The 25,415-nt window shown below is 35.1% G+C and overlaps 1 protein-coding gene across 1 annotated transcript in view; it reads right to left on the bottom strand.

The window, feature by feature from the left end:
* The window catches only part of Efcab5 (EF-hand calcium binding domain 5), a 127,101-nt gene that overhangs the window by 92,714 nt on the left and 8,972 nt on the right, over positions 1-25,415 (bottom strand). Inside the window, exons 4-7 of the mRNA XM_071603835.1 lie at positions 22,803-23,379; positions 6,662-6,818; positions 3,842-3,890; positions 460-530 (exon numbers count right to left, since the gene is read on the bottom strand). Of these exons, the coding sequence (XP_071459936.1) occupies positions 460-530; positions 3,842-3,890; positions 6,662-6,818; positions 22,803-23,379 (854 nt within the window). The remainder of the gene's footprint in view (positions 1-459; positions 531-3,841; positions 3,891-6,661; positions 6,819-22,802; positions 23,380-25,415) is intronic.

The raw sequence follows: 25,415 nt of genomic DNA on the forward strand, positions 1-25,415 counted from the left end.
AACCTGTGATCCTTTTGCTCAGCCTCCCAAGTTTCTGGGATTACAGGCATGCACCACTGTGCCTGGCTAGAGGGGTTAAAATATCTTAAAGTGCATCCCTTAAAAACTGATCAAGAGAGATGGGGTTGTGGCTCAGTGGTAGAGTGCTTGCCTAGCATGCATGAAGCACTGGGTTTGATCTTCAGCACCACATAAATGTAAAATAAAGATATTGTGTCCACCTAAAACTTAAAAAAATAAATATTAAAAAAAATGATCAAGGGCTGGGGATATATCTCAGTTGGTAGAGTGCTTGCCTCACATGCACAGGACCCTGGGTTTAATCCCCAGCACCACACACACACACAAAAAAATAAGTTTCTATGATCTTATTTCATTCTAAGTTAATGTATATGTGACAACTAAAAGATAGTTGAAACTAATAGAATGATTCAAACATTAAATAATATAACTTCTTACTTCTGAAAATTCCGTTTTGTTCAATCCTGATTCTACGGAGTCAGTAAAATCCAATTGTTTGCAATGTGATTCTAATTTGGGGATAAAAATGTTTGCTAGTTAGTTTGGTTATAGTTTGGTTATAATATAGTCATATTTTGTACTTATATTCTAGTACTTAAAAGAATGTAAAATTATTTCTTAACTAATATCTACCATAAAGTAAATGATATATAGTTGGGTAGCTTTCCAATTACTACAGAATTATTATTTTTCCTGGCTTTTATTTAACCCAGCAACCCAAACAGTAAAGAGAATAAAGCTAAATTTTTAATAACTGGGTTGAGATAAAGCAAAAACACATATGCACAATCATATAAAGACTATAAAAACATTTGAATTAATTTATGCTAGCATTTATGCTAGGAGAATCTAAATCAAAACACCTCTGTAAATTTCCATTTAAAAATCTTTTTTGGCCTTAATGTTTCTTAAATTAACTAGTAATATTTATATATGGTTAGTAAAACATTCAAATAATACAAAAATATGAGCAGCAAAACGTGAATATCCTCTTTTCCCCCTAGTCCCCCATCTGCACACTCATTCCTCTCTGTCCCAGAAGTAATCACTGTCACCAACTTGTTACCATCCTTTCAGCAACCCTTCCTATGCATTTCCATATGTGTATGTGTACACGGACATGTATATTTTTTCTCTAAATGAATATGATAATTTTGATCTGCAACTTGCTTTTTCACTTACCACTCATTGTAGATCTTTTCATAAGTAGCTGGAGCTCAGGGGTAAAGTTTGAAATGGAATATGGATTGGGAGTCATCATTGCAGTTACAGATTTGAATAAGAAAACAAAGGGAGTGGGTAGTATATAAAGTGAGTCAAAAGGGAAACTCTGGAAAACAACATTTAAGGTTTAAGCAAAATAAGAACCAAGAGGAAAAATGGAAGAGGTGATCAAAGATAGAAGAAAAACATAAAGAGAAAATGATATCACAAAAGCTAAGCAAAAAGTTTTATGAGTAACAGAGTAGTCAACAATAGTGAATTTGGCAGTTAGTTCAAGTAAACGTTTTTAAACTTCCATTTGATATGTCACTTACGTAATCCTTATTGATCTTACCAAGAGAGGAAAATAATTCTATGAAAGCTCATGATGAATGAACCAACAAACTGGCTTCTTCTCCTACTTCTAACAGTAACTCTTCCTGCCTCTCCTGGACTGGCACAAGGGCACAGGAAAGATTTTTCAGTTATTCTTGGATTTTGTGACTGCTATTTGTATCAATTATTGTGGCCATGAAGACTCATGTAAGCTTATGCATTAAATGCCAATATCCCCATTTCAGACCTTTCTCTAAGCTCCAGAAAATTATGCAAACTAGACTGGCTTCTACCAGTAATAGCTGCTATGAATGTTCATACATATCCTCTGATTGGACTTTGAGTAACTTAAGGAAAGGAAGTATGTCTTTGCTTTCTTTGTCCCCTCACAATATCTGGAACTAAGGAAGGATTTGATAAATATTGAATGAATGGATGGATGATATAGAAAATAAATACTCCAAGAAAGGAGTAGGGGCTGGGATTGTGGCTCAGCGGTAGAGCGCTTGCCTAGCACATGAGAGGCCCTGGGTTCGACCCTCAGCGCCACTAAAAATAAAATAAAGTTATTGTATCCAACTACAACTAAAAAATAAATATTAAAAAAAGAAAGGAGTAAAGAGGAGAAATAATTACTATCAACTGGAGTAGCTTGGAATTTCTCTAATGTTCATCAGCATCCCAATAGTGTTGTCTTTACTCACTCCTTCTGTACCCCCATCCAAAATAAATAAACACAGGAAGTTGTTTCAAGAATTTCTGAAACAAGAGTGGAGATTGAGCTCACAGGAGAATTACAGTTTTGGGATAGGCTGAGAACAGGGAAGAGAAAAAAGGTTGTCACTGACACAAGGTCGAAATAACATTTGGGGACCAGTGATCAAGAGGAAGAGAAGCATATTTCATTTTAAAAAGTGAGAACAGACTTCAAACATTGTCACAATCTATTGTTATCATTGTAACAAGTAGTTAAAAATAAATTGAAATTGAAAAAAAATCAGCTGGATCTAAATTATGTAAATCTCAGAACTCAAAGTCTAGTTCTTTATGTAACAAAGTCATATTTGTGTGTGTATATGTGTGTGTGTGTGTGAGTGTGTGTGTGCACCTAGTTTCACATAAAGAAATCTTTCCAAAAACAAATGCATCAAATCTATGGTTCTCCATAGGAGTTGTATTGTCCCACTCTCCAGGCACTATGCATGGTGGGAATTTGTGGGAGAGTTTTTGTAATTACAATAATGGAGAGTAGGTGTAGAGGCAGAACCCCTGCAATTTCTGCAAAATTAAGGCTTTCCCCTTCCTGTCAGACATTCAAGTAAGTGAAAAATCTGCTTATAGCAATTTTGAATCTAGAACTCAATTCTATTTTATATATAAACACAGAGTAGAATTTTGCTATCGTCTTTGTTTTTTGGTGCTGGGGATTAAACTGAGGGCCTCATTCATGCTACGCACAAGCTTTACCACTGAGCTACACCCCCAGCCCCTAATTTTGCTGTTTAATTGTCCAAGAATGTAACTACTGTGAAAATTTGAGGGAGGTTTAAATGTAAAATTCATCTTGGAACTTAACTAGGAGTTGTTCACCATTTCAGAGAATTGTGTTATAGGAGCTAACATCTAAATTATGTCTGAACTCTAATACAACACATCTATGTCAGTCTGAATTTGTAGCTCTTCTTGTCATGGGATTCTCTCTCTCTCTCTCTCTCACACACACACACACACACACACACACACACACACACATACACACACAATTGGATATAATTTTACTTTCCACATATCTAAACACTCATGATAAGTAGGTCTAACTATTGTATTATGTCTTCTAGTGAAGTTGTAACCAAACATTTATATATTGAAATAACAATTATGATACTGTATGTTCCTTTTTAAACTCTCTAAGTATGGCATAGGTTAATAAGGAGATGCAATACAGGGCTGAGATTGTAACTCAGTGATAGAGCACTTGCCTAGCATGTGTTAAGGCACTAGGTTCAATTCTCAGCACCACATATAAGTAAATAAATTCAGTAAAGGTCCATCAACGACTAAAAAAAAATTATAAAAGGTGCAATACAGTGGGGCACTGGACTAAAAGAATTGAGAATGATTGATAATTTTTCTATATTGTATGGATAGAACAGAAGAGCATAATTCATCTATAAAAAGTGCTTTCAATAACATCAGTTTTAATATCAGTGCTTCATCTGAATTCAGTGCCCTCCCTGCAAAAAAAGAAAAATAAAAATACCATAGTAGTAGGCATACTTACCAAGCTCGAATTCTGGCTTTTGGAAAAATTCATGAAGAACATTTTGAATCTGCAAATCAGAAAAAAAAAAAAAAAGGAAGAAAGAAAAAAGGAGACAAAAAAAAAAGGTAAGGAAAGGAACAAAGAATTAATCCTCAATTATCACACATATAGTATTTTAGACTAAAAGTCATCTATAGTCTTTCTGTCTTAAGTGTTCTGTAATCTTTCTAACCCAAGGACAGAAATAGCAACAATTCACATTTAGAGAATATGTCAAGGTATATGAAGTGCTTTCATATGCACATCTTCAGTGATTCCCAACTTTTTGTGAGAGAAGAACTGGGATGCTGAGAGTGATACTGTTTTGCTCCCATACTGGATACATTTCTAGCAATGCTCTAACACTGGGCGTTGTATTCCATGACTAAACACTCAAAGTCACTCCAGATGAATTGGGCTGCACGAAATAACCACACAGAAACAGAGAAATACCTTTTTCTTTGGGTCCTGTGATGGCTCCTCCGACCTTAGGGGTCAGTGGAAAGAGAGAGGAGCATGTGCTGAACCCTTTTACTGGGAAGAAGCCATTCAGATGAGGCAAGGGATAGGATTACAAGGGAACAGGGGAGTGTAGCTCAACTTCTCTGGGTGCCGCCTACTCCTAGGGCCACTCCCAGGGCCACACCTTATTACTTGATGGAGAGAAAAGCCCGAGTCACCAGTGCACTACCGGAACTAAGGTGCCAAACTATACTGATCTTTCAGATCCCCATGATGCATCAGAACTTAAAGGTGCCTGCATTTGGACTGGCTCCCCACAGGGCATGGTGGAGCTAAGACACATTTAGCAACCAGTTTGACCATCCTAAGAATCCTCTGTTCTTCCTTATTCTTTGATTATTGAAAATAATTTTTTTTTGAACTGGGGATTGAGTTTAGGGGCACTAGACCACTGAGCCACAACCCCAGCCCTATTTTGTATTTTTATTTAGAGACAGGGTCTCACTGAGTTCCTGAGCACCTCACATTTTTCTGAGGCTGGCTTTGAACTCTCGATCCTCCTGCCTCAGCCTCCCAAGCTGCTGAGATTATAGGTGTGCACTGCAGCACCTGGCTCTTGTTGATCCATTTAAAAAAATAGATTTAATTTTCTTTAGAGAAGTTTTAGGTTTACAGCAAAATTGAGAGAACAGTACAGAGAGTTCCCATATGCTCCCTACCCAACTTCCACTACAGCCTTTCCCACTGTCAACATCCTGCACTAGGATTGTACATTTGTTACAGTTGATGAACCTACATTAATGCATTATTATCGCTCAAAGACCCTAGTTTATATTAGGAGTCACTCTTGGTGTTCTACATTCTATGGGTTTTGACAAATGTATGACAAGTATCCACTATAATAGTACAGAATTGTTTCACTATCCTAAAAATCCTCTGTATTCCACCGATTTATCCTTCCTGCCCGCTCTGACTCCTGGCAACCACTAACCTTTTTACTGTCTTCACGGTTTTTTCCTTTTCTAGAATGTCATGTAGTTAGGATCATCCCATAAGTAGCCTTTTCAGATTGGCTTCTTCCACTTAATGTGATGCACTTAAGTTTCTCCATGTCATTTGTTTGTTTGTTTGCTTGTTTCAGTACTGGGTATTAAATCCAGGGCCTTGGAAACGCTAGGCAAGTGCTCTACCACTGAGCTACATTCCCAATCCTTCTGATTTTTTATTTTGAGACAGGATTTAGCTAAGTTGACCAGGCTGGCCTTAAAGTTGCAATCCTCCTGCCTCAGACTTCCAAGACATATGCCACTATGCCTGGCTCTGATCTCCAGAACTTTTAATTTCGCAAACCTGAAACTCTATACTCACTAAATAAAAACACTCTCCTTCACCTTTTCCTAGGCTTTGGCAATTATCATTCTACTTCCTATTTTCTGAATTTAACTACTTCAGATATCTCATGTAAGTGAAATAATTTAGTGTTTGTCTTTTAAGAATATGTTTAGTTTTATAGAAGACTGACAAACTGTCTTTCAGAGTGGCTGTACCACTTTGCATTCCCACCAACAATGAATGACAGTTCTTGCTACTCTACATTCTTGCCAGCGTGGTATCAGTGTTTTGTGTTTTGAATTTTGGCCATTCTAATCTCATTGCTGTTTTATTTTTGAAATTCCTTAATGACATATGATATTTGGCACTGTCTCATAGGTTTATTTAACATATGCATTTTTTTGAAGTATCTATTCAGTGAAGTATCTGTTCAGGACTTTTGCCCATATTTTAACAGGGCTATTCGTTTTTGTATTTTTCAGTTTTAAGAATTCTTTGTATGTGTGTTGGATAATGCTCTTTTATCAGCAATGTTTTTTTTGCTAATATTTCTTGTTGGTGTGTGGCTTGTCTTCCTTGGTCCATTTTCGATCACGCACCTTAAATTGAAATATACTTGGCACTGGATTTAACAATTTAAACATTTTCAAATCTATCCACATCTAAAAGAAAATACTTATTCTCTAAAATTAAGAGACAAAAGCAGTCACATACACAACAAACAAATAAAATCTCCGTTTGTAATGATTAGTTTGTAAACCATTTGTAATGATTAGTTTGTAAACCATTGCCAGAATCATGATTTTAGGAATCTAGCTAGATTTTTTTTAAATGTTTATGAGAAAATTACAGGAATCAGTTCTCATTGACCACATAGGTCAAGATTAATTTACTTCAGCAGTACTGAAATATTGAAGGGAGGTTTCTAGCATTCCACTCAGTATTCTAGCAAGTGCCCTCTTTTCACTCACCCCCAAACCCATTATATACAACCTGCTGTCTTACCACTACGGTAGGAATCATTCCTCTAGGGTCTAGAATCCATTCATCAAATTGTTCCTGCAGAGCCTGTTTCCGCACACTGGCCACCTTGACTTTGATTGTGTTTATGTGGACTCTTTGTTCTCTTTTCTGTGTAACATTCTCCTTCACCTTAGATACTCTGAAGGATGTAGAGATAGAAAACATTAAGACTTTTGGACTTAGTTCAGATTGTTCAAATAACAGAAAACAAGAATCCAGAGTTCCATTTAAACTTTGTACCTCTCTTTTCTCCCTGAAAGTTTTCTTGATGTAAGCAGGCAAGTGAGCCCTTCTTCCTCAGCACTTTTGCCACATTTGGCAAAAGATCTGAAATTAGTTTGTCAAAAAGACATCTGCACTTATATGTTTACTACTCACACTAGCCAAGTTATGGAATCAACCTCAGTGTCCAACAACAGATGAATGGATAAAGAAAATGTGATACATGAGCACAACAGGATATTACATAGCCTCTAAAATAAAGAAAAGTCTACCCTTTGTGACAACATAAATAAAATTGGGAGAATTATGCTAAGTGAAATAAGCCAAGCAGAGAAAACAAACACATCATGTTCTCACTTATACATGGAATATAAAACAACAGAACTCAAAGAGGCAGAGGTTAAGGGCATATGGGGTGAGTGAGGAGAGATAATGGTCAAAGGATGCAAAATTTCAGATAGGAGGAATAAGTTTTCTAAAGAGCCACTGCATGCCAATACAAAGGAAAGTTCATTGAATGGAGTTCATTCCTTAAAAGAAGAAAAAGTCAATAAATAAACGACTTAACACTACATCTCAAAGCCCTAGAAAAAGAAGAACAAATCAACACCAAAAGCAGCAGAAGACAGGAAGTAATTAAAATCAGAGCTAAAATCAATGAAATTGAAACAAAAGAAACAATTGAAAAAATTGACAGAACAAAAAGTTGGTTCTTTGGAAAAAAGAAATAAAATTGATAGACCTTAGCCATGCTAACAAAGAGAAGAAGAGAGAAAACTCAAATTACTAACATATGTGATGAAAAAGGAAATATCACAACAGACACTACAGAAATAAGAAGATAATCAGAAATTATTTTGAAAACCTATACTCCAATAAAATAGAAAATATTGAAGGCATCGACAAATTTCTAGAATCATATAATTTGCCCAAATTGAACCAGGATGATACACACAATGTAAACAAGTGACGAGATAGTAGACACCATCAAAAGTCTACCAACCAAGAAAATCCCAGGACCAGACAGATACACAGCTGAGTTCTACAGGACCTTCAAAGAAGAATAATACCAATACTCTCCAATTTATTTCAGGAAATAGAAAAAGAGGCAGAACTTCCAAACTCATTATATGAGGTCAATATCACTCTGATTCCAAAACCAGGCAAAGACACATCAAAGAAAGAAAACTTCAGACCAATATCTCTAATGAACATAGATGCAAAAATTCTCAATAAAATTCCGGCAAATCTAATACAAAAACATATCAAAAAGATCATGCACCATGATCAAGTGGGATTCATCCCAGGGATGCAAGGTTGGTTCAACATATGGAAATCAATAAATTACAATAAATGTAATTCATCACATCAATAGGCTTAAAGATAAGAATCCTATGATCAACTCAATAGATGCAGAAAAATCATTTGACAAAATACAGCACCCCTTTATGTTCAAAACACTAGAAAAACTAGGGATAACAGGAACATATCTCAACATTGTAAAGCCTATCTATGCTAAGCCCCAGGCCAACATCATTCTAACTGGAGAAAAATTGAATGCATTCCCTCTAAAAACTGGAACAATACAGGGATGCCCTCTTTCACCACTTCTATTTAACATAGTTCTTGAAACACTGGCCAGAGCAATTAGACGAAAGAAATTAAAGGGATACACACAGGAAAAGAAGAACTCAAATTGGCACTATTTGCTGATGATATGATTCTATACCTGGAAGACCCTACAAGTTCCAACAGAAAACATCTAGAACTAGTAAATAAATTCAGCAAAGTAGCAGGATATCAAATCAACACCCATAAGTCAAAGGCATTTCTGTATATCAGTGACAAATCTTCAGAAAGGGAAACAAGGAAAACCACCCCATTCTCAATAGACTCAAAAACAAAAACAAAAAAACCTTGAGAATCAATTTAACAAAAGATATGAAAGATCTATAAAATGAAACTTAGAACCCTAAAGAAAGAAATCAAAGAAGACCTTAGAAAAAGGAAAGGTCTACCTTTCTCTTGGATAGGCAGAATTCATATTATCAAAATGACCATACTTCCAAAAGCATTATACAGATTTAATGAAATTCTGATCAAACTTCCAATGACAAACCTCATAGACATAGAAAAAGAAATCATGAAATTCATCTGGAAAAATAAGAGACCCAGAATAGCTAAAGCAATCCTTAGCAGGAAGAGTGAAGCAGGTGGTATCACTATACTAGAACTTAAACTATACTACAGAGCAATTGTAACAAAAACAGCATGATATTGGCATCAAAACAACTGGTAGACCAATGGTACAGAATAGAGGGCACAGAGTCTAACCCACAAAATTACAGTTATCTTATATTAGAAAAAGGGTGCCTAGAATATGCATTGGAGAAAAGATAGCCTCTTTAAAAAAAATGGAGCTGGAAAAACTGGAAATCCATATGCAACAAAATGAGATTAAATCCCTATTTCTCATCATGCACAAAACTCAACTCAAAATGGATCAAGGACTTAGGAATACAACCAGAGAACCTGCATCTAATAGAAGAAAAAGTAGGCCCTAATCTTCATAATGTGTGATTAGGCCCCAACTTCCTTAATAAGACTCCTGTGGTGCAATAATTAAAATCAAGAATCAATAAATGGGATGGACTCAAACTAAAAAGTTTCTTCTCAGCAAAAGAAACGATCTGTGAGGTGAATAGAGAGCCTACATCTTGGGAGCAAATCTTTACACATCAGATAGAGCACTAATCTCTGGAGTATATAAAGAACTCAAAAAACTAAACATCAAAAAAATAAATAACCCAATCAATAAATGGGCCAAGGACCTGAACAGACACTTCTCAGAAGATGATGCACAATCAATCAACAAATATATGAAAAAAAAATGTTCAATATCTCCAGCAATTAGAGAAATGCAAATCAAAACTAAGATTTCATTTCACTCTAGTCAGAATGGCAGATATTTGAAGACAAACAACAAGTGTTGGCGAGGATGTGGGGGAAAAGGTACACTCATACACCGCTGGTGGGACTGCAAATGGATGCAGCCAATATGGAAAGCAGTATGGAGATTTCTTGGAAAATTGGGAATGAAACCACCATTTGATCCAGCTATCCCTCTCCTTGGTCTATACCCAAAGGACTTAAAAACAGCATACTGCAGGAACACAGCCACATCAATGTTTATAGCAGCACAATTCACAACAGCTAAACTGTGGAACCAACCAGATGCCCTTCAATAGATGAATAGATTAAAAAAATGTGGCATATATACACAATAAAATATTACTCAGCGATAAAAGAGAATAAAATCATGGCATTTGCAGGTAAATGGATGGAGTTAGAGAAGATAATGCTAAGTGAAGTTAGCCAATCCCAAATAACCAAATGCCAAATGTTTTATTTGCTATAAGGAAGCTGATTCATAGTGGGATAGGGAACGGGAGCATGGGAGGAATAGACGAACTCTAGGTAGGTCAGAGGGGTTGGAGGGGAAGGGAGGGGGTATGGGGTTATTAATGATGGTGGAATGTGATGATCATTATTAGCCAAAGAAAGGTATGAAGACACAAAGTGGTGTGAATATAATATGTATGCAACCAGAGATATGAAAAATTGTGCTCTATATGTGTAATAAGAATTGTAATGCATTCTGCTGTCATGTATAAATAAAAAAAAGATCCACTGCATGCCAATCCATTCAATAATAATAATAATAATAATAATAATAAATTGTACATTTCAAACTTTCTAAGACTATAGGTTTCAAATGTTCTCATTCCCCCCCCCCAAAAAAAAACCCAAAAACTAGTTAAGCCGGGCATGGTGGCACATGCCTATAATCCATCCCAGCAGCTCAGGAAACTGAGGCAGGAGGATTGTGAGTTCAAAGCCAGCCTCAGCAGCAGTGAGGTGGTAAGCAACTCAGTGAGACACTGTCTCTAAATAAAATACAAAAAAAAGCTGGAGATGTGGCTCAGTTGTCGAGTGCCCCGAGTTCAATTCCTGGTACCTCAGCCCACCCTCCCCCCCAAAAAAGGTAATAGATGTTAATTATCTTGGTTTAATTATTCTACATGTATTTATAAGTCATAACATCACATTGTGCTCCATAAATATATACAATATAATCATAAATCATCAATTTACAATGTAAAACAACAACAACAACAAAAAAAACAGTCCTAGGAGTTGCCCTATATACTATTAGGGCAAGGCTGAAGGTACTCAGGCATTATGGTCACAAGTCTCTTTCTTTCCTGGACATAGAAATCACCCAGGGGATTTTGATCCCAGGGCTTGGGTAGAAACCTGGAAGATGCATTTATAGCAAGCATCCCAGGTCATTCTTATGTCTTGGACTAAAATTTTGAGAAGTCTCTCTCAAAGTATCTTGGCCTATTGCCACTAGCCCGAGTCAAATCTTTGATAGCTCCTACTCATGCTCTCAGCATGATAGTTACCCTTGTACTCAGCCAGAGATGCATCACCCAGGTTGAGAACAGGGGAATAAATGTGATTTTAATTGTTCCTATGTTAATCATACCTATTAGGACTTAAAAGAAAACCAAATTATTTTGATTGAAATAAAATCAAATGACTAAGAGTAATAAAAACAGCTGCTAGGTTTAAGTGTGACTTTTTGTCCAACAATGTTTGAGGCAGGTCTTTATCTTTCAAAGAAGAAAGACTAAGACAATCTGACAGATTTTAAAATACAAAAGAATTTTCAGGGACTGGGGTTGTGGCTCAGTGGTAGAGTGCTCATCTAGCATGTGCAAGATGCTGGGTTCAATCCTCAGCACTACATAAAATAGATAAATAAATAAATAAATGAAGGTATTGTGTCCAACTGCAACTAAAAAAATCTTTGAATTTTTTTTTTCAGTAAGAACTGGTAAATTGAATGCCTCTAATAATCCAAAAGAAATTATTGAAATTAAAATTATTACTTTAAGCCCATAGAAGGACTTCAGAATTCTCTAGGAAAATAAGCATTCAAAAATAAACTTTGAAGTTTGAAAATAAAAGCATACAAGCAGCTTAATAGTACAGAAGATCCTGTGTCTGTGCTACTGAAAGATTAATTGGTGTTTTAAAGGAAGTGCTAAGTTCCTCTGATGCCACTTCTAAACAGCCAAACTTCCCAGTCCCTTCTGCTTGTCTCTCATTCTGCTCTTCCCCTAATCCTTCTCCCTCTGCTATTTTCTCTTTCTTCCTCTCTCTGCACAGCATTGTCTTCAATTTCCATCTTCATTCCTACATGGCTTTCTATTCTGTACCTCTTACACCCAGCTTTTGCTCATTATGCATTCATTAAGTTCCTGGCTCATTACACAAACATTTATTAGGTAATATGGACTGTACCATTTTTTTAATATTTATTTTTTAGTTGTAGTTTGACACAATACCTTTATTTGTTTATTTTTAGGTGGCGCTGAGGATCGAACCCAGGTCCTCGCACATGCTAGGCAAACACTCTACCGCTGAGCCACAACCCCAGCCCAAACTGTACCATTTTTAACTATGAATTCTGCCATTATTAAGCTTATGGTCCAAGGGCAGAACAGATTAGTAAATAGTACAGTGTAATAAATACTGAGTATTTCTGGATTCTCATGTGATGCAAAAACAAATTCACAAATTGGTTTTCTATCATATTTTCATCTGTCTGAAATATTTTTCTCCTTTTCTTTGCCTGACTAGATCTTCCACATGCTGTAGGTTTCAGCTCAGATATCATTTCTTCCTATTTACTGATGCCCCAATTTAGACACAAAATCTTGTTTTGTGCCTCAGAGCCATTGTACATAAGCTTCCAAATATAATCTTAATGGATTTCAAATTGATTGTGTTACTCATTCAGGAAATGAATAACATTTCTCTTTTGTAGCCTGTATTATTTCATGAGATGTTTATATCAATCAGCAGAATTCTACAGCACCCAAAACTCTGGGCAGTATAGAATAGATATAACTTATAAGCAAATCCTAAATATAACTCTCCATTTAAAGAAACTGGAAGAGAGGAAAATCTACAGTGTGGTAGTTACAAAAATGGTCACAGATTCTTCACATTCCCATATGTATAACTCTGTGCGCAATGCAACTTTGCAGCTCCTCCTATTTCTGCATTCCTTATATCTGTGTTCATGTGACTTATAATAAGCCATTGGCAAACAGGATGCAAGCAGAAAGTTGAAAAGTACTTTGCAAGCAGAAAGTTGAAAAGTACTTAACCATTGGGGCTTGTCTTCCTTTATTGAATTTGGGAGGCCTCCCACCATACCTTGGAAATAAGCCTAGCTTAGCCTTCTAGATGATGATCTAGTTACCGCCTTTATTCTTGCAAATAGCCAACCACTAGAAAAATGATCAAGGCTATCAACTGCCATCTTACTACAATGTATAAGGGAGTCTAATCAATAACATGGGAAGCAGAGATGAGTCAGGAACTCAGTCCAAAGTTACCTACCCACAAAATCATGGGAAAATAATTTGTACTGCTTTAAGCTACTGTTTGGGGTAATTTTTTAATGCATAAAAGCTAACTAATAAAACAGTTTACTAAAAAAAAAAAAACATGTGTTTTTAAGGAAAGGCACAGTGTAAATCTACCTGATTAAAGAGTAGAAGCAAAAATGCTTCCCTACCCTGGTTGTGACAATCCAAATTCTGTCTATACATTTAAGCTGTACAAGGAAAATCTTTCACTTACAGCAATATTTTCCTAGATTATATCAAAATTGAATGTTGAATTTCCTCAAAACTGGTTCTAACCAGGTTAAGTGGATAACTTGCCATGAACTTTGAGTGACCCCAGTGTACCAGAACATTTTTGGACCTATCTGAAAACTCCTCTTTGAACTGCTAAAAAATGGTACTTGTTTTAATCAATCATGTACAGATCTATGAACAGACTTATTATGACCCACAGTGTGGTAGTTTTAAATTCTTATAACTATCATACAACTCCCTTCCTAACAATTAAAACCCCCTGAATATCTCCTTTCCACAAACTATTCAGTGAATGATCCACTGGTATGTATTACCTTGCTTGGCAAGTTAATAAACTCATGCCTGCATTTTTTTTAAAGCTCTGGTAGTCTTAGTTTCACAAAGTTAAATTAGGTTTCTTGTCATTCTGGGAGCATGCCTATGTTGTTACACACTAAGTATCCCATAGAAAAATCCATATATTACATGTGTCTACTTTGTCATTATACTTAGTTAATTCTTAGTTTCTTTTTGTTTATTCAACATATATCTTACTATAAAATGAGGATCCTGAGAAAACATGCAATGACTTAGGAAAAATCTAAATAACTGGTTAGTCAATGACATTTGAAAAGATAAATACTTAGGCCTATTTGGATTTTTTTTTAAACGACGAAGAACATTTAGCACAATATCCTCCTTAAAAACTGCTGATTTGGGGCTGGGGATGTGGCTCAAGCGGTAGCGCGCTCGCCTGGTATGCGTGCGGCCCGGGTTCCATCCTCAGCACCACATACAAAGAAAGTCTGCCGAAAACTGAAAAATAAATATTAAAATTCTCTCTCTCTTAAAAAAATACTGATGATTAAATCCCAAGACATAAAAATTAAGTCTTGCTTCAAATTAAGGGAAGTGTGAAAATAAGGTGACTCTCCTATAGTCATCCATCACTCATTAAAACATATCTCATAATAATCTTATATATCTAACTATACCCCCCAACTCCAAAATTTAAAAAAGAAAACAACTTGCATTCTGAAAGTAGAAACCAGATTGGAATGGGTTAAATTAATTAATTTAACATATATTTGTTGAGCATCTTCATAAGACATGGCATTAGATACTGGGGTAATGAAAATATGATAGACATAGTTCCTGCTTATATGTAGTGGGGGAAAACCATTATAACTGCAATTAGTCCAATAAAAGAGGAACACAGGATTCTCTGAGGAGCATGAAAGGAAGGTACAAACCCAGTTTCACAATAAAGTGCTATCTGTGCTGAACTTTAAATGATTGGTAAGATAAAGAGGAGAGAGGTGAAACAGACAGGAAATGCCATATGTAAAGATGCTGAGGTAGGAAGAAGCATAGGATGTTTGAACTGAAATAAATCCCTCATACCTGGAGTGTAGAGTGTGAGGAGAGAGTTAAGATCCAGGCCAGACAAGGAAGTTCTTATGGGCCTCCTTAAGGATTTTGATCTTTATTCTAAAAGTAAAATGGATGAATTAAAAGGTTTTGCATTGGGGAACATGATAAGATTAATCTTTTTAAAAAATCACTCCAGTTACAGACAAAGAATAGACTAAAAGAGGGCAAAAGAAGCTGTAAACATACCAATTCAAAGGCTATTGCATGAGAGGTTAGAGTTGTATCAGTGGTAGAGCACTTGCCTAGAAACTGTGAGGCACTGGGTTCAATTCTCAGCACCACATAAAAGATAAATAAATAAACAAAATAAAGTTATATTTAAAAAAGAAGAAGACTATTGTATGAGTACAGGCGAGAGACAGTAGCCTAGACTAGGATGAAAGCAGGGGAATGTTGGAAAAGAAAAAAAAAGAGAGAGAGAGAGAAAGGAGCCAAAATTACTGGGACCTAATAATTAAGTAGAAATGAGCAGTGAGGAGGCAGAAGGTATCTAAGGTTGATACCTTGGGTTTTGGCTTAAGGGTCTGGATGGATGACCATATAGACAATGACTTGTTGAATTTAGGTGCTTGTGAAATATCAAGAGTAGATTTTTGAATAGATAATTGGACGCACTAGCAGAGAGCTCAAAGAAGATGTTTGGGTAAGAGATATAAATCTCTGAGAGGTATCTGATTTGATGGCATAGGACTGAAGTAGGACAGAAGATGTAAAAATCAAGGCAGTTGGATGAAAGGTCTTCAGCCATTAGAAGACAATCTTTAATGAACAAGCAAATTATAACTTCTTTTTGAAGATATCAGTAACTGGACAGTTTAAAAATGAATTAATAGAATTAAATGATAAATCCTAAGAATTTATTGGTATCTTAGAAGGTCTTAGGTGTTTCTACTTTGGATCAACCCCACCTTATCAGGCATTATACCAGGTATCCAGGTTAGCTAGAGGGAACTTGACTCTGAACTTTACCTCAGTCTCTTGGACATTAGGAATGTTCTATACCACAATTCAACATTAAGTTGCATGATAGAGTATAGAATATTAGGATATCATCTAAGGAGACCATGGTTTCTCGTGTTCATAAGAAGAAGAATTTCTAAGTACTTAATAATGGGATAAATACACATATAAGTATCATTTAGAGCCAGAAATGAAACTAGTTGGTGTATATAAATTATTATTGGAGGTTGAACAAAATTAGAAGCTACTTGAATAAAGTCCTACTACATGCTATTATATATAACAGTCACTTAAATACTTCAAAAAGTATGTCTCTAATCTATTGACTCACTTTTGGCATAATCTGCTTTACTGGATTAACACAATCTTGATAATTCAATGCAGACTGACAACGTAATTAATATTACCAATATCACCTTTGGAGAAGCACTTGCAGGATTTCCTAGCATAATTTAAGCACAAGGGTTTGGCTTGGTAAAGGGGTGGCAGGTGGTATGAAGAGTGAGCAGACAGCTGTCTAGGAAGCCACTGTCTCCCAGCAACTGAGGAAAACCCTATCAAGGATGAAACATACTTTCTGGCTTGCCAAGTCCTAGTGCTGGCAACTTGTAAGGATGAGTTAGACATTTTTAGCTGTTTTTTTTTTTTCTATAAATACAAAGTACTTTGAAGTAAATCTTAGAATGTTTTGCAGATAACACATTCCAATAGAAGCCTACACAATGGATTTTGGCACAGTTTGTATGCGTTTCTGGAACACCATACATGCATTAATCTGCAGAGAATTATAATAAAATTAAGACATGGGTCTCTTCCCCTTTTAATTTTACTTGGTTTTGTGCATCCTTAATATCTAAGCATTTTTACTGACATTCTTCTCTTCTATGTAACTGTGTTAGAGAAAGTAATTCTTTGGAATATCTCTTTATGATTCTTTCTCTTTGTGGATCAAATGTTCCAGTATTAATATGTAAGGCTAATGAAGAGAAGTAACTAGAAATAATGTCCAAAACATATCTTCAGATGCAACATAGATCCTTTAGTGACTACAAAATAGGCAACAGATTCAAGGATCATAGATCACTTCTAAATCATAACTGGGTAGGCATCACATACAAGTTTTTGTTTAGGGTCTTTTTAGATCCATTTCCTGGCTCATTTGAATTCTTATTCTAGGATCTTCTGTGTCACAACTGGTGGAGAAAAGAGAGGACATGTATAGTGTAATAGGCCTTATTTCCCCTGGAAGAGTTCAAAAGTCTAACATTAATAATCTTCCCTGTTTATTATTTAAATTTTTTTATTTTAAAAAATATTATATAGTAAAATTAAACCTTTTAATGCCTAGTTTTATAATTTTCAACACATATATCAATATATGTAGCCATTATCATAAATAAGCTATACAAGTTTATAATTTTTTTTTTTGGTACTCAGGATCTAACCTAGGGGCATTTTACTGCTGGGCCATATCCCCAGCCCTCTTTATTTTTTATTTTGAGACACAGTCTCACTAAGTTGCTGAAGGCCTCGATAAATTGCTAAGGCTGGCCTCAAACTTGCAATCCTCCTGTCTTGCCTCCTGAGTTGCTGGGATTACAGATGTGCACCACCATGCCCAGTTTGTAATCTTATTTTTAAGAGTAAATATTTCATTATCAATTCACAATCAGGTAGTAAGAATGTTTCAAATACTTATGCCCAAGTACCAGAAGTATCTGTCAGATGGAAAAGATACTAAAAGGAAAGAAAACATGTAGAAAAGCAAATTCTGCAAACTTAATCTACTTTAGAGTTGTGCAAAATTACATATATAAAGAAATTAAAATCAACTTTGATTCCATACCTATCTTTTAGGAACCCCAGTGAAAAGTAGTAAATTATATATGGAAACCCTACAAACAGCAGTGATGTTGTATTTTTTAGTTAAGAATCTACCACTATAAAAATATCCAAATAAATAAGAAATGTCTTCTCTATCTATTGTTATCAGACATCAAACAGAGATGAATAAATCCCCTTTTGTCCTGGGAAGCAGACAGACAAAAACTTTGTGATAAAGTAGAGGCAACTTTTAACATTATTAACAGAAGATAAAGTCTTGACAAACCAATACAAATTTTTTATTTTTAAAATTGAATATAAATAAGAAAAATGCTCATTTCTAAAGTGAACTGACCTCTCCAAGGTTCTGTAATGAATTGAGGACAACACAATGATATAGGTCAAAGAATTTTTAAGCAGGACAATTTTACTAAAATTGCTGGATATACAAGCTTTAAGTCTGTAGACATTAGGAGCAGCACATGCTCTTGTAAAGCATCCTAAGAATTTCTGAAAATTCTGCAAGTTCCTGAAACGGTCATCTTGATGACGTATAAATCTTGGATTTTTGTCAGAGAGAGATGAAGCTTAAATCCTAGCAAGCCAGATAAACAAAGCATCTTTGATGAACTCTTCTGTGAAATTCCTACAGGTGTTTCGCCAATAGAAACTAAAGTTCTGAGTCTCAACTGACCCTAAATATTCAAACTCCCAATTCAGGAAACATAAGTGAAATAACATGTCATAAGCCTATAATCCCAGAGGTTCCTGAGGCCGAGGAAGGAGGATCATGAGTTCAAGCCAGTCTCAGCAACTTAGTGAGACCCTGTCTGAATATAAAATAAAAAAAGGGATGAGGTTGTGGCTCAATGGATAAGGGCCCCAGGTTCAATCCCTGGTACAGAAAAGGAAAACAAACAAACAAAAACATCTAATTCCCTTGTATTATGTCATTGGTTGGCAAGGGATCCTTGCTCATTTGTGTTGTATTCTCATTATAGATACTGATAAATTCCTAGAGTTTTATACGCTGTTGAGATTTACCTATCTAACAAAGAAGGATTTGTCAATATATTGGTTTAGAGGCTTGATACCAGTTTCCAAATTGTATTTCCTTTTATAGAAATAGATCTAAATGCAACCTAATATATTGCTCTATAAGATCAGATAGTGAGCAGAAATGTTCCTTAAGCTAGTTATTAAATTCAGTGATATTGCTTCCTGCATGCTGCTGGAACTTTTCATCAGTACTAAAACTCCCTTAATTTGGTTTCTCTTGAATTCGGTCTTAAAATTTTAGTATGCATAATAAACTCCTGTAGAATTTGTTTTAAATGCATTCCTATAGGTTCTGATTCAGGAGGTCTGAGTAATAATCCAGAAATATGTACTTTTCTTTTTTTAGTGCTGGGGATGGAACCCAGAGCCCTGTAGGCAGAATCTGAACATTTAACCAAGTACCTAGGTGATTCTGATGTCCTTGGTAGGCAATCACACTCTAAAGAAACTATTGCGCTTGAAAATAAAATTTCATGGGCTGGGGTTGTAGCTCAGTGGTAGAACACTTGCCTAGCGTGTGTGAGTCCCCTCATAAAAATAATAAATAAATGAAATAAAGGCATTGTGTCCATTTACAACTAAAATTTAAAAAAATTCATGCCCACACCCACACATAAAACAAAATAAGAATTTTGTGCATGTATCTCTATGTTCCAGAGTGACATATATACCTAATTACAAAAGAATTATTAGGGGCTAGGGCAATAGTTCAGTGGTAGAACAATTGTCTAGTATATGCAAGACCCCAGGCTCTATTCCTACCCACCCACCCCCCCCCGAAAAATTATTAAGCTAAAGCTTCTAATTAGTTGTTTATCCTATAGGATGGTCACTAAAACAAGTCACAAAGAATTCTAGGTTCCTTCATAAACGTATAGGGTTCATGACAGAAGGCATTCAAAAGAAAATATGGAGATTTGGGAAGAGGTTCAGAAATTCAAAGTGTACTGCTATCTAGGTCTAGAAGAGATGGGGTAGATATCATATTGACCAGGGGTCAGCAAACCAAATCTGGCCCATTGCCTGTTTTTTATGGCTCAAAAGCTAAGAGTGGTTGTTGTATTTTAAAATAGTTTTTAAAAAATCAAATGAAGAATAATATTTTATGGCATGGAAAGATGATATGAAATTCAAATTTCAGTATCCATAAATAAAGTTTCATTGGAACACAGTCATGCTCATTTATTTACAGATTGTCTTTCAGTGTTTTTGCACTACAGCAGCAGCATTAAGTAGTTGTGACTCAATTTGCCAAGCAAAAAGCTTTTAACTTTTATGTAATCAAATTTATCATCATTTTTATGGCTTTGAGTCATGGTTTAAAAAAAGAGTTTCTCTGGTATAAAACAATTTAAATCCTGTTTTTTTGTATGGCATCATTTTTCATACACAGATCCTTAGTAGGATATAGTCTAAGGATCAAGAAAAGCTTCCGGTAAATCTTAAATCTCTTTTAGTATTTTCATTCTCAGTAGGCTTATTGCCATTATTATTTTGGAGTTATTTTATAGAAATCATAGGATAAGGCAAACCAGATAATTATGTCAATGTTGTTAGGAACCAAGATTTCAGTATTAAAAAAAAAAGAAATACAAATGTAAAATCAAGGAAATTATATTAAAATCCTGAAACATTGTATTTTTTTTTTTTTGTTGTTGTTGTTGTTGTTTTCTGTGGTGTTGGGGAATTGAACCCAGGGCCTTGTGCTTGCGAGGAAGCACTCTATCAAGAAATGTTGCATTTGATACAATGAAGTTATCAATAGAACTCATTATTTTAAAAGTTATATTTCTTTTTTTTAATTTTTTAGTTGTAGGTGGACATATATCTTTATTTTATTTATTTATTTTTATGTGGTGCTGAGGAACAAACCCAGTTCCTCACACATGCTAGGCAAGTGCTCTACCACTGTGCTACAACCGCAGTCCCATATTTCTTATCCAGTATTTCAATGAAGGAAGTAGAAAAAATTTAATTGATTTCTTCTGGGATCGATGTAATTGTGTTTAAAAGAGGTAGATTCCTGGGGCTGGGGATGTGGCTCAAGGGTAGTGCGCTCGCCTGGTATGTATGCGTCCTGGGTTCGAGCCTCAGCACCACATACAAACAAAGATGTTGTGTCCGCGGAATACTAAAAAAAAAAAAAAAAAAGAGTTAGATTCCCATTGTGTTAGCCTTTGGCCTACTGTTGCACTAAAACTGAGTTTTTTTATTCTTACATTATCCAGTCTGCTTCTTTCACATTATCAATGCCCAAACTAGACGTGCTTGCCATTTTCCTTTTACGTGTGTTTGGCAGTTGGGTTCGTGGCCATAGCATTTTTTTTTTCTATGTAAGATTAAAAAACAAAAAAATGTAAAAAAATTCACATAGAATAACTATTCCTATTCATTATAGTTGTTCAAAGGAGACTGAAAAAAATATTTCACTTGAAGATTTTTGTCACACTAAAGGAGTTTCTATCCTATTATTATTCTGATTTGGAGTATGTATATATACATATTTTTTAAAATAAACTTTATTAAGGTGAAATTTAAATATTATATTTCTTAATCCTGAAGGGCCTTGAAACAATGACAATACAAAATGTATGAGCACTCCCATTCATTTCCTTGGGCTGGGGTTATAGCTCAGTGGTAGAGCGCTTGTGTAGCACATATGAGGTACTTGTTCGACCCTCAGCACCACATATAAATAAATAAAATAAAGGTATTGTGTCCCTCTACAAATAAGTAAAAATTTAAAAATACATTCATTTCCTAAGTTAATTAATAAGTATAATCAGATTGCAATAAAGGTTTTTTCTGGTTTTCTCTCCTCAGGATCCCCAACCCCCCAAGTACACAAGTTGTTCATATAAAAAGTAAACACACGATAACTAGAAGACATTAGAAAAAAGAAGAGCAAATAATGGTCACCAGCACTCAGATTAATAGAAATGTTTTTAAAAGCCTCAATGATTAATACAGTGTGGTACTAGCACATAAAAGGGAAACAGACAAACAGAACAAGAATTGGAAAAATCTAGAAATATACTGTAAAATATGCAGAGGTTTAGACTAAAGGTTCTTCTCAAATTGGTGGGGCAAAAATAAACTATTCCACAATTTTTATTGGGACTGCTAAGTAGTCATTTGAAAAAGGATAAAGTTGGATTCCTACCTTCATATTACACTAGGATATATTCCAAATGGATAATATATAAAATGCAAGTTAAAAGCCTAATAATTCCAGAAAAAACATGGGAGAATTCTTTTAATATTTTGGAATATAACACTGATTCAAAATCTGGATGCCAGAAAAATAAAAATTAAACTCAACTCCACAGGAATAAAAAAAATCATGCATGACAAAAGATAAATGGTAAGTGAAAATTGGGGAAATATTTGTAACTCACATTATACGCTTTTATGTAAAAGGAAGAAAATTAAGAATTCATATTTTATGTGCTAATCTGTGCATAGAGAACTCTATAGAGTTTTAGAAAACTAAAAATAGTAGTTATCTATGGCAGAGGTGGAGTACTAGGTGGATGGAAGATAAGAATGGAAGGAGAATTTTCCACTTTTTATATAATTTGCCTTTTGAACCAGAAGACTATATCACCTATCTGGAAAGTTCAACTTTTAGGTAGTCCCAGATGTCATATAGCTTACTTTTCAGTGCAAGGAGAATAAATAGAGAAATAAACACATACTTAGAGTCCTAGTGAGACAAATCTATGAATACAAAGAACTTTTTATGGACTTTGTTAGTCTTCACAGTGCCTCAAAAAAGTGAGACACTCTTTGAATAACCATAAAATCAGTTTTTGAAAGTTCTGTTTATATTAATATTATTGTTCTACTAGATTTTCAATGTAAGGAAATAGAAAATCAATTGAAAATAGTAGAAATTTTACCTGTAGCAAATACTGTCAGGAACATACACCTTCAGTTCTTCTGTGACATCTCTCATCACCCTCTGGTAACCAGACATTTTTGGAGCTTTGATATAAGAAGGATTGTTTCTCATTAAATATTCTCCCAAATAATTAATTGGATCAAACTTGGTTGGAGTATCAGCTTCTGTCAAAATCTTTTTCTTTTCTAATTGCATTAACATTTTTTCCACTCCAGGAACTAAGGTGGGTAGAAGTTTGTCCAGCAAATATGCACGAGTTTTCAGTGTTGTAGTTTCAGTATCAAACCACTGTTGGGCTAAATTATCCTTAGGGAGTTTTTTTTCAGACTTTTTTTCTAGTTCCTTCTTTAGATTATCTTTATCTATTATTTTCTGCTGTATTTTCCGGGCACTCGCCTCCACTCTTTCCAAAATATTTTTCCTCCATGGTTGTTCTAGCTTTGATTTTGGTTTAGTTTCATCTAAAGAAAAAATCACTTTTTCAGGTTTTCTAATCACAACATTCCCTGAGACTTCAGGAATAGCGTCCTTTGTTGAACTAGTTGGAATTTCTGGCTGTCTCACCAGCTTTGATTCTAAGAGGGAAAAAAAAAGTGAAATGTAAGAAATATTAGAAGTAGTTTTTAAGGGGCTGGGGACATAGCTCAGTTGGTAGAGTGCCTGCCTCACATGCACAAGGCTCTGGGCCCGATCCCCAACACCACAGGAAAAAAAAAAAAAAGAAGTAGATTTTAATCAACAAAATTTTAGCATACTATTACAAAAACGTTTTGTACATCCATTTGCCCACATATTGGAACACCATCAGCTGAAAGTGTCAGAAAGTTTGGCAACGGTCATTCAAACCATAAAAACATTTACTGTTACTGTTGACTTATTCAGGAGTTAACATCAGCTCTGTAATCTCATTCAGTACTCAACCTGTTTCTATCACTCTTAGTCCATTTTTTTGCACTTGTAATTTATATCATACAATGGCTCTTACAGCTCCAGGCATCACTTCCTCAGAAGAAAAAAATAATTGGGTCTGTGCACGGTGGCGCACACCTGTATTTCCAGCAGCTTGAGCGGCTGAGGCAGGAGGTTCTCGAGTTTAAGCCAGCCTCAGCAATATAGGGAGACCCTAGGCAAGAGAGTGAGACCCTGTCTCTAAACAAAATACAATAAAAGGGCTGGGAATGTGGCTCAGTGGTAAGTGTCCCCTGGGTTCAATCTCTGGTACCAATAAATAAATAAATAAATAAATAAATAAATAAAAGAAAAAGAAAAAAATAATTGGGGACAAGAGGGTCTTTCTCCTCTTGAGGATCTGTCTTATTGTTCAAGAGGAGAAGAGCCCAGACTCCCCATTTATTGACAGACTTTATGGTCTGAACATCTAACCCTTCCTCCATAATCGCTGGCAGCAGACTACAGAAAACAGAAACATCCACACAAAAGCAGATAATCTCAAATGCAAATATAATTACACATACAGAAGACTAGAGGAATATTTAAGTAAAACCATCTCCATGGCTAAATGAAATAACTAATACAAACCTAAGGAATATCATTAATAGAACAAGTGTCAATCTGTTCACTACCATTATAATTCATATATCTCAGAGCGAAGAAATTAGAAAATATTATGAACATTGTTTTTTTAAAATTAAGAAAACTTGGATGCCTGATGTTCAGATCTTGGTTTCTACTATCATTCTTGAATTAAAAAAGAAAAAACCCAGAGCTTCTTAGAGAAATGGATGATGATTAAGGGATTTAACTGTTTTCAGACACAGCTGAGGTAGCTCTAGCTTTGCTCTTTTAAATTAATGTTTTTGTTGATGTTTATATATATAATGTTTATATATAAAAAACATTAGGATTCATTTTGGCAAGCCTTTTTTATAACTTTATTTTACTTATTTATTTTTTATGTGGTGCTAAGATTTACATGATCCATGTCATTACTGATTTTCAAAAGATATTTGCCATTAAATTTCAGTTTAAAAAACCTGAGAAAGGTTTTACTTGCCTAGGCATAAATTATATGCCTATTTCTGAACCATCCATGAGCATTCTGATTGGACAGATTTGCATCACCATCTATTCCTAGATCTAAAAAACCAGCATAACCCTCAACTAAACCAAATGGATCAAGGAGGGGAAGGGCTGTTCCCTAAACAAACTGAGTAGACAAAAAAGATATATCACTTAAAGGAAGTAGTCAACAGCGCCAAATGCTGCAGAAAAGTCAAATGATGCAAGAAGTGGAAAGAATACATTTGATTTAGCACTCAGTTGTTTTTCACTAAACAATTTCTGTGTTTAAGAATGGATCCTAAGGACAGCAATATCTGTGGTGAGAATGGAGCCTAGACTACCGTGGGTTGAGGAGGAACTTCAAGGTAAAGTGCAGAGTGAATGACTGGACAAATTATTACAAAGAATGTGACTGTGGGGACTGGGGTTGTGGCTCAGTGATAGAGTGATTGCCTAACATGCATGAAGCACTGAGTTCGATCCCTGGCACCACATAAAAATAAACAAATAAAATAAAGGTATTTTGTCCATCTACAAAAAAGAATGCGACTATGAAAGAAAAGATTAATTTCTTTCTCTTTTTTCTTCT

The sequence above is a fragment of the Marmota flaviventris genome, chromosome 17 (genome assembly GCF_047511675.1).
Source record: "Marmota flaviventris isolate mMarFla1 chromosome 17, mMarFla1.hap1, whole genome shotgun sequence".
Classification (NCBI taxonomy): Eukaryota; Metazoa; Chordata; class Mammalia; order Rodentia; family Sciuridae; genus Marmota; species Marmota flaviventris.